General features: G+C 40.5%; 1 protein-coding gene across 2 annotated transcripts; it reads right to left on the bottom strand.

Moving 5' to 3' along the window:
- Positions 1-569: 569 nt before the first annotated feature.
- ZCCHC8 (zinc finger CCHC-type containing 8) lies at positions 570-11,917 on the bottom strand. 2 transcript variants are annotated; one of them, XM_068208507.1, is made up of 14 exons: positions 11,730-11,917; positions 10,910-10,950; positions 10,203-10,277; positions 9,604-9,709; positions 8,877-8,954; positions 8,461-8,564; positions 7,143-7,208; positions 6,086-6,146; positions 5,830-5,972; positions 4,982-5,124; positions 4,163-4,278; positions 3,340-3,423; positions 2,754-2,868; positions 570-2,054 (listed from the first exon to the last, which is right to left on the bottom strand). In XM_068208507.1, exons 1-14 carry the CDS (start codon positions 11,883-11,885, stop codon positions 1,252-1,254), a joined length of 2,091 nt encoding a protein of 696 aa, XP_068064608.1. In that variant the 5' UTR covers positions 11,886-11,917; the 3' UTR covers positions 570-1,251. The 2 variants fall into 2 exon arrangements, with proteins under 2 accessions (XP_068064608.1, XP_068064607.1); XM_068208506.1 differs by having other exon boundaries at positions 6,086-6,149.
- Positions 11,918-12,235: the final 318 nt, after the last annotated feature.

A 12,235-nucleotide genomic window follows, 5' to 3' on the forward strand; every position in this document is an offset into this window, starting at 1 on the left:
GCCAGTAACATTAAAGATATTTGGGCAATATGCACTAACTGCAAAGCTGAGAATTTGAAATAATTAAGTTCACTCTCTAACATTACCCTACAGACATCCCCCTTCACAAGTTTTTTGTTAGATACTTGAAAATGCTTTGGTTTACTCTGCTTTACACTTGGCTGGGGAGACTTTTCCTACATTTCTGGAAGGACAAATGCTTACATCAATCTAGTGCTCCCTCTCTTGGCAAGTGAACAATGCGCAGTCACTTCAACCACAGGTCAAGACAAGAAGGGAAAAAAGTGTTGGAACAATTAATCAGCATGATTAAAACATTTCTAAGCATTCAGAAGCGGGCAGCTCTTCAGATTATGGAAAATGAATGGTATGGCAAGGGTCTGTTTAAGTAGCTTAGAGAATTTTAACAGTTTCTTGATTAAGAAAACCTGAAGCCAACAGTTGTGGTCCTTCCTAAAACATTTCACTATACTCACCCTCATTTTGCTCAGCTTGTTTCCCCAATTTTCTTCAGCAGCTGATTTTCAAAAACCAGCATTTTGCTGCTTTAGGAATCCCATTAAAAACTCTTTAGCTAAAAGCTCATTTATTAAACCTCTGTAGACAACCACGAACATGTCTATACAGCAGGTTTACATGAAGGACAATGCTACAAAAGATACAGTGGCAATTAAAACAGACCCACATAAATAATTTATAAAAATACTTGAAATGGTGAAAATAGCACTGTAATCCCCAATTATTTTCTTCCAATTGCCAGGACTTTGATGTGGGAAATCTTAACATCAGACCTTCTTAAAAACATTCAGAATATATTAAACTTATCTACAGGATAATTAGCAAAATGTATAAAGTGTAGATTACTGTACAAAGGACAGATATTAAAAAAATCACCAATCCACCTGAAACTCAAGGACAATAAAAATTTTAGCCAAAATAATGAACACCAAACCACAAACTCTGCATTTTAGAGTCTCGAGTATTGGCAAATAAAATGGTCTTAACAAATCACCAGTCCTGTTATTCCTTAGTGGAAGCATGCCATTTGGGAAAATTCTACATTTCCTGGCTGCATTGGTGGTCCTGGTCAAGATGGAAACCTGCACTGACTTCAATACCAAGGAATAGGGCAGACCTGTATTTGTCAAGATTTTCTCTTTTCCATAAGATGAGGGCGGTTATCTGAGTTTGTAAAACTGGCGGGGAAACAGAAGGGATTTGGATACAAGAAAACAAAAGACCAGTTAAGATTCAAGTCTTTTTCTTTTGCTGGTTTCTTGGGGAATTTTTTAACAGGCTTCTTATCCGTAGATAAACCCCAGTTGATTCTGCCATATTTTCAAATTCAAATGGTGTGATGCCGGCAGCAAACTTGCTCATGTCAGGAACAAGTCCAGATTTTTTCACAGATGATCCAGTGCTTGTGGGCACTTTATTACCACCTGTGTTTTCCCCCTCATTAACCTCAGGGTCGGCAGCAGGCAGGGTGTCATCCAGCAGGCTTTCAGAAATGGCATTATCAGGGTTTTCCTTTAAGTCAAGCAAACTGTCCTCTAGATTGGGACTGGTTACAGAATGTTCATTTTCTGGGATCTGCTCACTGATGTCAGAAAACTCTGTTTCCACTGAGATCACTTTCTCAGGTGACCTGACTTCTGCAACGAGATCCGCTTCATTCCTGGCTGGTGATGATGTAAGGGAATTCCCAGTTAAAGGTGTGTCAACAGGAATATCAGAGTCACTGTTTGTGCTCTCTGCCTGCTCCAGCGCTGCCCAGATTAACCTCTGCTGCTCCTCCAGCTCCTCCAGGGTCAGCGTATCCTCATCCATCACCGAGTCCACTATTTTGGGCTGAGGACTGTTACTGGCAGAGTTTGGTGGTGGAGTGGTCCTAGGGAGGGGAGAGTGGGTGGGGGTGGAAGGCTGAGGGGGTGTGACCGGGGGTGTTCCTCGTGGCACAGGTGGAGGAGTGGACATGGATGGAGATCCAGGCGGCAGCGGAGGTTGGAACTGAAAACTGTTGGGAGTTTGAGATCTCTGTGTTCCTTCCGGATCTAGAAAGAGATTAAAAGACACCTTTTAGAAACTGAAATCTGACCAGGACAAGATTGAAAGTGCCAATGTTCTGATTAACTCCCAGATTTATGTCTTCTCATCCTTGCTTTTCAGCTGAGACAGAACTAACTTTGTGAGGGTTTTCATATCCACCAAAACTATGTTTTTTGGGATTTTACCTCTGCCAGCTATTCAAGGAAAAAAAAAATTATTCTTGAAGGTATTAAGAACAAACTCATTCTACACTGAGACACATTGAAGGATTCCTCATGGCAGATTTTGAAAGGAAAGCCAGAAGTTTTTCCAGCTGTTCTAACACTTAAACTGAATCCTCCTTTGACCCTGCCTCATTTTTGAGAAGCTGTAAGCTTGCAAATTTATGTTATTTCATCCAAATATTTAGGGATTTGGGAGTCTTAACAGAAGTTTCTTTAGGATGCTCCTGAAGTAAAGAGATCAGAATTTTTAACATTAACATTGCAACTGATCTGAGCACAACTGAAACTGCCTGGTTGGTACTGGAAGATACAAAAACCACAGCGACAATCACAGCAAATGCCACTGCAACACTGCCTTTAATTACCACCAAAATACTGACACATTGGCTTCTCCTTTTAACTCTCACATTTCAATTCAGAGCAAGTTATTTTGAAAATAAAAGTTGAAACTAGGAAAAGCAAAAATCAGAGTGACTGTACCGGAGTCCAGGTCCATGTCAGCTGCTGCTATCTCTGAAGTGCCTTCTCTTGGTCGTTTGGAATGACGAGACTTTGACTGAGGTGCAGCCCTTTTGCTGCTGGATTTTGGACTTGGTTGCTGAGAAATTATCCACAAAACCAAAAAGAATTAGTATTATCCTGTACAGGGTAACGTTTCCAGCTGTAAGAATTATAGCAATTTTTGAACTATGCAATCATTTGGGGACCCAGTGTGTAAATAGTAATTAACATTTGAGGGATTCCATGGCCATGGAAACCAAGCTTCTCATTTATTAGGGGAGTCTGAAACTTCCAGGCTGTGTAAATTCATAGCAATTTTTTCCCAAACTGCTTACAAATCTTTGCATAACTGGGATCTGCTTATATTAAGAGAAATAATGGAATTCATTTTAAACATGAAGCCATTTTTTGTTAAAACAGATAAGCCAGACGAGCATTTCACCCTCACTAGTGTCAATAAAAAGTCTGTCCCCCTGTGCAGAAAGAAGATACAAGCAAGAAATCATCATGACCTACACTAACTAAAAGACAACATTTTTTTTTAATAACAAGGAGATATATTCACCTCCTGATAATTAGAAAGGTAGTGAGCAAAAACCTCCTTCTGTTGAGATGGCTGCATGGGGATGGAACCAAACATCTGCCACTCCTACGGCAAAAAGAAAGGAAAAAGAGAAAAGAGAAATAATATTGCATATGAACAGTTAATAACAGAACTCTGGTTAATAACACAATGAAAAAACACATTTGGAGGCCACTAAATGGGCAAATGTAAAGGTGTAAATGCACAAGTGCTTCTTTTTAATGCTCAGGCATTCAGAGCAGTGATGGAATTCAATGACAGGAGGTTAAAATCTTTTCAAGATAAAAGTGCAGCACCCACAGGAGATTTCATGTGTGCTCTGTGCTTAAGAGGGCACCCACTATTTGGCTGTTCTGCTATGATTTGTTTAATTCCAGTTGTTACAGAGCTTTGCAGAAGTTGTGCACTGACTGGTCTGATGTAATTTTTTCTGATCAAAATTATAATTATGGAAATACCCACAGTGATTTTCATATTCCAAGAACATGCAGAAAATTTACATGTACAGAAAAAACAGCCATTCGTGTGTGAAGCTTTGTGTTTAAAAAATACCAAACTATCCTTCCAGGCTCCTGTTGGTCTCAGAATGGAAATAATGCCCACAGAAGCCCTGTCAGACCCTAGCACAAGAATCACAAGTATCAGTTGTCACATTAATTACAACCCCCAGCCCCAAAGCAAGGGCTTAAAAAGAAGAGACTCTTAAAAGGGAATTGTCAGATGCAGACACAAAACATTAACTCTTGGCTAAAAGCAATTCCTGTCACTCAGCTCGCTGTTTAGAAGGCAGAGAACAGCTACTTACATCTGGGATCCCACTGGGAGTGGATATATTAAAGCCTGGATAATTTACCAACTTAGACACATCATAAGTGATACGTTTGGGCTGAGGAGAGCCCTCACCTTCTGCTTCAATTTCACCTACAATGGAATATAATTATTACTGATGTTAATTAAGAACACCACTGAAAAAATCCACAAGATTTAAGAACAGGAGTTTGGAATGTAAGTATTGATAGAAGGTTTTGAAATCCAGAGAGGCAGTAACCAAATCCATCAGATGCAAGTATGAAACCTCCCCAGAAACCTAACTGGGTATTCCTACACAACTGCTCTTCATGTACCATTGCTACCCTCAGAATTTGGCATCAGGACTGTTGTGAGATGCAGCATAAATAATGGCCATTAGCAAAAAGCTGGTAAATTACTTAAGTTATGTTCCAAGAAATGTGTTGTTTGCTTGCTGGTGGTTTTGTTCCTGTGTAAGAGTAATTTATTGAGGACTATGGCTTCTTCCATGAAAAGTAAGAGAAAAAGGGAGAAGAAATCGGACAAGAAGAGATTTGCAAGTCTTGCAGTTTCACACAACTCCAGGTTCTAACAGTGAAATCCCACTGACAGTTTCCCATCTTTGCAACACAACCACTATGGAATTTGTTTTGTTTTGTTGTTACATCACAGCTGATAAAAAGGTGTATTTTTACATGAATAAAACAACTTGATTTCCAACTTTCTCGCCCTTCCACGAAGGTTTACAAAGCAGTTACTTTATTATCTCCCGAGGAGGATGCAGCCAGCACACAGCCTCACAGTAAAGCTGCATCCCAGCCCCACCTTTGCTCACCTTTGCCATCATACAGAGCCAGTCCTGAGTGCTCCATTTCAGCCTCCTTGAGCCAGCCCGGGGGGTAGCCCAGCTGCCGCATGCGGTAAATGAACGGGGGCAGGCTCTTGTCTGTCACACCAAGGGCATCCTGAAGGACCCCACTAAGTTAAGAAAACAAGCAGAAAACAAAATGTCATCCAGGAAAATCCCTTCATTGGTGACAAAAGGTTATGAATATTTTGTGGAGTTATCAGCTGTCAAGGTAAAATAGCTCAGTTGTAGCTCAAAGTGTGTTGCGCTTCCACCCCAGATATAAATGAAAATCAGCTCTGATATTAAATAAAACTTTTTGCCTTGCTGATACGATTAAACACTTCATTAGATTTAATTCTACACTAAGAATAACCTACTTGACCTACTACTTCTGACTCATGGCCTCGACTGCAGCTATCAACAGGAAGGGTGGACCTTGACACTGAACTTACCGGTGATTTTTTTGGAGACTGCCACACAATGCTATGATTTCTCTGAACATTTTGAATAGAGAGGAAGGGACACTCAAAGCTCAAAATTTGCAGACTTCTGAATACATTTTTAGTAGGAACATAATAAATTGGCAATTTGAGAAGTCAAAGAGTAATATTTATCACCCTGCATCAGAGAAACGGTAGGACTGTCAAGCTAGCAGTGAGTTTTCATTTGAAAGATATGTCTACAGTTCATTTAAATTCTATTTAGCAAATTCTAACATAATACACTCATAGTTAAGAGCTGCAGGTAGACTTAATAAACTCTAGCAATTAAAATCTGGCTCTCCAAAGGCAGAAGAGGTATTCCAAAAAAGCAAATGGAAAAAAAAGAGATACCTAATTACTCCTGGCTTAAATTTTCCAAACCTCTCTTCTACTTCTTCTGCATGGTAACGCTGCTGAAAATTCTGATTGCTCGAATCACCACAAGCTTCCAAAAACTCCTTTCTCTTCTCATTTATACGAGCTGCATTTCGTGGCTTAAAGATAATACAATGGGGAAGTTTAGAGTTGGACAACTTACAATTTATGCACTCCTTCACCCAACACAAAGCTTGGGGAGCAGCAGTCTTTGGAATACTGGTGACTTTACCTTTGGGCAGTCCTTCATTTGATGGTCTTCAGAACCACAATTGAAACAATGAGGTTTGGGCCTGCTTGAAAAATGCACAATAAATTAAATGTGAAAACAACTTTGCAATGTTAAACACACCTAATTATTTTCATTCTTGACAGATTTTAAGGTTTAGACTTGAGAAAACCAAAAGCAATGACTGCTGATGTCATGTGCTGTCTTCTGCTTCTTTTAAACTTATATCAGTCCTTAAACAGAGAATATTGCTGATTCCACAGTCTAAGGAGAACATGGGAAATGAGGAAAGGGCAGAGGGAAATAGGAAATGGTATCATCAGAGGTCTGATCCCTCCCACAATATTGGGAATCAGTCACCAGTAGAAACAAACAGCAGAATACAGCCATTTCTTTGGAAAGTCCTGGCCCACAGTTTCAAGTAATTCATTTTGTGACACTGCACTGAAAACCTGGAATGGAACTGCAGCTGGCTTCAACTTAAATCTTCCTTGTAAATTCACACCATGGCAGGAAACATTTCCAATATTACTGGGGTGAAATACCAAGATTTAAGAGAGAAGATTTATTTTCTGAACATTCATTTTTACTGAATTAGGATGGGAATCAGAAGTGGAGACAAAAAGTGTGGCACAAGTCCAAGGTAACTCCAGCTGGAAATTGAATTCCCTTCACTTCTGACCTCGCATAAAAACTACACCATCAACTCTCAGATCAGTCTGTCTTAAAAATCTATCAAATAAGTCAGACAAGAGTTGTTCTACTGAACAGTAACCATGACACAACACCAGTGCAAGGATGACAAACCAAGCACTAAAAAGACAAGAAACAGAAGAACTAAGTATAAAAATTCAGAAAGTTTTCACATACTGACTTTAGGCTCTTCCTAAAGAAACTCAATAAAAAGACAGATTCACTGACTGCCACGTTCAGCTGTGGCTTATTTAATTTAAATTTAAATATTGATCAAATATGTCCAAGGGTTTATTAACTGGGCAATAACCACAGAGTGCATCTGAACTTTTCAGCTCAAAACTTTACATTTAAGAATAATACAAACCTTTTGGGTTTTACTTGTATTTCTTGTCCATCTAGGGAGAGAATCTGGCTGAAAACTTGCTGATATCTTTAGATTTCAATAAGGAACTGCTACTGGATGAAGCAAAATTTCAATTTTGTTTAAAATACCAATGAAAACTTAATAGTGCTTTGAACAGAACAGAATCATCTGCATTAAGTTACAAATGGGTCCTTGATATGAAATCCTGATTATAAACTATAAAATTGTATCTATTGTAAATTATTTGCTAAGATGAGCTTATGCTGTTTCCTCCTACAAATTTCTACCCAATACTTTATCAGCACTTGCTAAACCTATAACCCTCGTTTACAGGTAGAAATTTCCAGATAATAATTCTGAAATGCTGCACAGTAATCTTATTAAACCACATTTTGACAGTTTCAAAATGACAGGTTCACTGAGAGCAGTACTTTGGTGGTTTAGAAGCCAGTGCCTGATGAACCATTTCACTCAGAATCACTCCAGCCACACTTAACGTGGCATTTAAGGAGAAATTCCCATTAGGCATCTACTTCCTTCACCCAGAGGTTGGGAGATTGAAAATTTGCAATTTTTGTTCATATATAAATCATTTTCTAACATTGACATGACCTTGCAGAAATGAACTCTGAAACTGCTTCTTGTCCTGAGTCTTTCCAGGACAGTAGCAATACTGGAAAACAGGGGGGGGGATGATGTTACTTGAGAAATTTCTTGTCCAATTTCTTTTGTTGTGGAAGACATCAATATTAAAAAACATTTCAACATTTCCCAGCTTCTTCAGCATATCCCTCAATTCCACTTTTCAAACATTGGCTTTAATAAACAATAAAGAACCAACTTTAAAATGAATGCATGTTAAGAGCATACTGTAATTAAATTGTAATAAAAGACTTCCCCTCTAACTTCCACATTTGGAAAAAAAGCATTTTACAGCATGTTTGAGTTTCCCAAACCCTCTTCTTCTCCCAAAGAGTGGATTTTATGGAGGGAGAATACTTATTCAATCTGCAACGAGTTGTCATTCCAAACCTGATTAGGGACTGGCCAAGGAAAGCCCTAAATTGACAAGATGTATTTATGGGGATAAAGCATTCACTCTCAGGATAGCAATCAGCAAGTCAATTACATCAAAACACTTATTTGTTTTGAATAAAAAAAGCCATTAATGACTCATTCAATCATCCCATCTATAACGACTGGTATGGTTTTGCTAGAAACACACAATCCACTGAAGAGAATTTGAGTTCAATTTACCCACTGGAATTCTTTGGATTTGACAAACGGAAAAAGAAAGGTGTTTTAGCAAACAGGATACTTAGGTATTTCCCATCCTTCTGTCAGCTGTGGATTCTCATTTAAAATAGGCTGTCCCAGTTTATCGAGACAAAAATTGGTAAAATACAGAACACTTCCTACAACCTGTAGAAAAAAAGTCAGAGAATTGTCAGAAATGTGTCAGTATTTAGGTGAGATTGGTAGCATTTCTATAAATTTACACTGCTTGAAATACTTCCAGGTTTTTTTCCCCCATTCTGTAAGAATTTACAATTAATACAAGCCCAAACTTGTACACGTAAGATTTATTTTGCACTGATGTAGCCCAAACATGCTGAATTTAAATTTATCAGTGTAATTACAGCACTTAAGAGATCTTATTTTGATGGCAGTGTACACTGAATGTGGAGAACGAAGAGTCAGACCTACCATGGAAGAGCACAGTCAAAAACTTACACTAAAAGCTTCTTTCATTTTTTTAGCAGAACTCGAGCTGGTTCCTTTACAGTCCTCTTCCAAAACAATGCTGGAGGGCTGACAGGAAAAACAAAAATAAAAATAATTCATTTAAATCAACCTGAATTAGTGATGTAAAAGGCACAGAATGTGGGGTTCAGCTTCTGTCCTTTCACCAACAGCAGGATGGAGATGTCCACGTCAGTGATGAAGCTTTCCACACCCCAAAGCATGACACAACTCCTTTCTAAGGCTTTCTCTGATGAGAAATACACTGCATAATTACATCTTCATTCCCATCAAAAAAGCTAAGGGAAAGATAGCGGGAAATGTGCCATTCCACCCTTTCACTCAAAGTGAATGCTGAGTTAAGAATCAAAATTCTAAACTAGGAAGAGAAAGTGTAAATTTTCAGATTCTGCTGTTCACCTGTTTCCTTATCTATACAAGCACTATCAGAAGAAGATACATTAAGCTTTCTTCTTAATTATTTAAACCAACTTATTAATTTTCTTTCACTGAAATTTCACTAGGGACAATTTTCAACAAGCATTTTCATGGGCAGAAAGGATGTTTCCTTTCTATTTTTTTGGAACAAACAGTTGTAACATCTTGTTTGACATCTACTTGATTTGATTTTTGTCACTGTTCAACAGTGCAATATTTCAATATTCTCAATACAGAGATGGAGAAGGAGCATTTTGTAACAATTTGAGTTTTAAAGTACCTGTGGCTTAGCATTCAAGTGTGATTTTTCTTGTTCACTTTTCTTCTGCTCTTCATATTTTTGAACTAAACTATAAATAAAATCTTCAATTTCTTGATGATACCGCCTGGGATGAAGTAGAGAGAGATGAAGACATGAGCAAGGCTGAAACAAAGAGCAGATATCTCTTTTCTTAAGCGCTTATCATTTACTAAATAACTTAGAAAAGGGGAAAATCCAATTCTTTTTTGTCGCCCCTCTCAACCCCCACCAACACAAATGCAATCTGATATTTGAGAGCACCCGTGTGTGGCAAAAAATCAACCCAGAGGCAGGGAAAGATTAATTTCTTCTATTTCACCCACAACATTCCTGAAATTGAAGCTGCTCTGCAGACTCACTCCAAGTTCCTGGAAGTCACCCTTCACTTCATGGTGAAAGCAGACACTGCTAATGAACAGAACTCTTGTCATAGTGCCCATTATCCTTTCTCCCCTCCAAGCTTCTCTCGTTTATGTTATTGAATAAAATCTACATCCACAATTTGGGCACAGCACTGTTAGACCCAAAGAAACAAAAAAAGGCCCCATTTCCTGTCAGGATTGTTTTTTCATACTTACTTAGTGATGACATTGTTCATAAATAAAATCTGCAACAGAGGTCCATCAACTTTGGGGTTTTCCACTGAGATTCCACTAGAACAGCACAGAACACAGACAATGGGTACAGTAAATATTCCCCACCAGTTTTATCACAGCTCAGTCTGGACCCCACAGAGGGAGGAAGGTTTGGTCAATGCAAAATCTGTATTTTTAAGAAGTTCCTATCCACTTAAACAGAAGTTATCCTCTTGAGCAGAGCAGGTTGGTGTGAGGTGGAAGGAGAACAAAACATCCCCCGCACTACAGAAATATTCTGTATGAACAGAATTCTCTTCCTGCTATTCTAGTTTCAATAAACTTACACAGTCTTTTAACTAAGATTCATTCAACCACTGAATGGACTTTTTCCTCACTGCTGAACTTGTACATTAAAACTGCTTCCCTGAAGACCAAGTGAGCTCCCTTAAACAGATACACACAAATAAATAAAATTTACAGCAACATCAAGTGAGTTCCTGCTATTCAACTCCAAAAGACTTTGCAGGAACTGGAATGGCATTTTAGAAGCCCAACACCTGAGCAGGGATTGGGACATGGAAACAAGATGCAGCAGACTGTTACCACAGACAGCTTTTCTCTTAGATAAACTCTAATTATTATATGATATAAATAAATATACTCTCTCTATACAGTTCATACAGTGTTTCAAGTCAGCATTAGCATACCTAGGACGAGTCAGAATTCTCAGCTTCCTTTTAAGTTCCTGATGTTAACTTATTGTTAAGGACTATGATTTTCTTTGGAAAACACAAACCCACACCCAAAGCAAGCAAGAAAACACCGAGCAAGAATTTCACAGAACAACAAATAGGATTTCAGTCCTTCCCTTTCACTGCACAGGGGATTACTTAAAAATCCACCTGTTGCTGGAGAAACACAATAAATGGGAAAAAAGAAAAAAAACACAAATGAAAACAGGACTAGCTATGACAATCCAAACAGTGCCATTGACTACATGCAATGATTATATTAACAGATTTACAATATTTTATTTTAAAAATATCTGTGATCATCACCAAAATAAAGGTAATGGTAGTAGATATGTACTTGTAAATGGGAAATAAATCATAACGCATTTCAGATTCCGCTCTGCTGCAGCGGCAAACCCAAAAACCCTTTGGGGAACCTGTCACAACTCAACTATTTGAAATGATCTGTAGCTGAGTTAAAAGGCCGGGATCCAGCGACAGCCGTTTCAACATTTGGCCCCGCATCCCGGGAAGCGAGGCCGCTCTGGGGATAACAGTTTCTATGGAAAACGTGCTCTGAGGAAGCCCGGGAGCACCACCAGCTCCCCTCACGGCCCAGCTCAGCCCTCTCCCGCTTCGGGCCCCGGCGGAGACCGAGGCTTCCCTCCCACAGACCCCCGGGGAGAGGCCGCAGCCCCGCTGAGGGCCGGGACCGGCTGGCCCGGAAGGGAACCGGCGGCAGCGGCGCGCCCGCCTTCCCCCGCCCCGGCGCGGGCCCTGCCTCTCCCGCCAGGATATTCTCCGCCCGCAGCCGCTGCACCGTCTCGTCGCGGTCGCGCAGGCGCTCGCAGAGCTGCAGCAGCGGGTCCGGCTCCTCCGGGGCGGGCGGCGAGGGCTCGGCCTCCAGCTGCCCGAAGAGCTCGCGGTCCCCGAAGTCCACCTCCGCCGCCATCTTGGCCGCCGCAGGAAGGGCGGGGCGGGGGCCAAAGGGCGGCGGGAAACGCGGGGCGGGTGGGACGACGCGCGGCGCGGACTACAACTCCCAGCGCGCACCGGGGCGGCGGACCACAGAGCCGAAGGGACGCGCGGCGCGGTGCACGCTGGGAGGTGTAGGCGGCGCGGCGCTAAAGGGCGCCGCCGCGCTTGTCGTACTCACAATGGAGGACGCGCTCCTGCCTCCAGAAACCGGCACCGCTCCCGCTTTTGGAGTTTTTCTTCCTCTTCTGAGAAGGGGTGAGCGGTGGAGAGAGACGCGGCACAGCAGCAGCGTGCAGGACAAAAGTATTTGAAATAGGGTATCTG

Source organism: Anomalospiza imberbis, chromosome 18, assembly GCF_031753505.1.
Source record: "Anomalospiza imberbis isolate Cuckoo-Finch-1a 21T00152 chromosome 18, ASM3175350v1, whole genome shotgun sequence".
NCBI classification, from domain to species: Eukaryota; Metazoa; Chordata; class Aves; order Passeriformes; family Viduidae; genus Anomalospiza; species Anomalospiza imberbis.

Bases quoted from the DNA above. Each gene is read 5' to 3' on its own strand.
- ZCCHC8 (XM_068208506.1), bottom strand. From the start codon at position 11,885: ATGGCGGCGGAGGTGGACTTCGGGGACCGCGAGCTCTTCGGGCAGCTG. The intron at 9,710-10,202 runs GTAAGTATGAAA...ACTTCATCCCAG, and splicing joins ATGAACAATGTCATCACTAA to GCGGTATCATCAAGAAATTG. The intron at 7,209-8,460 runs GTATCCTGTTTG...TGAAATCTAAAG, and splicing joins GAAGGATGGGAAATACCTAA to ATATCAGCAAGTTTTCAGCC.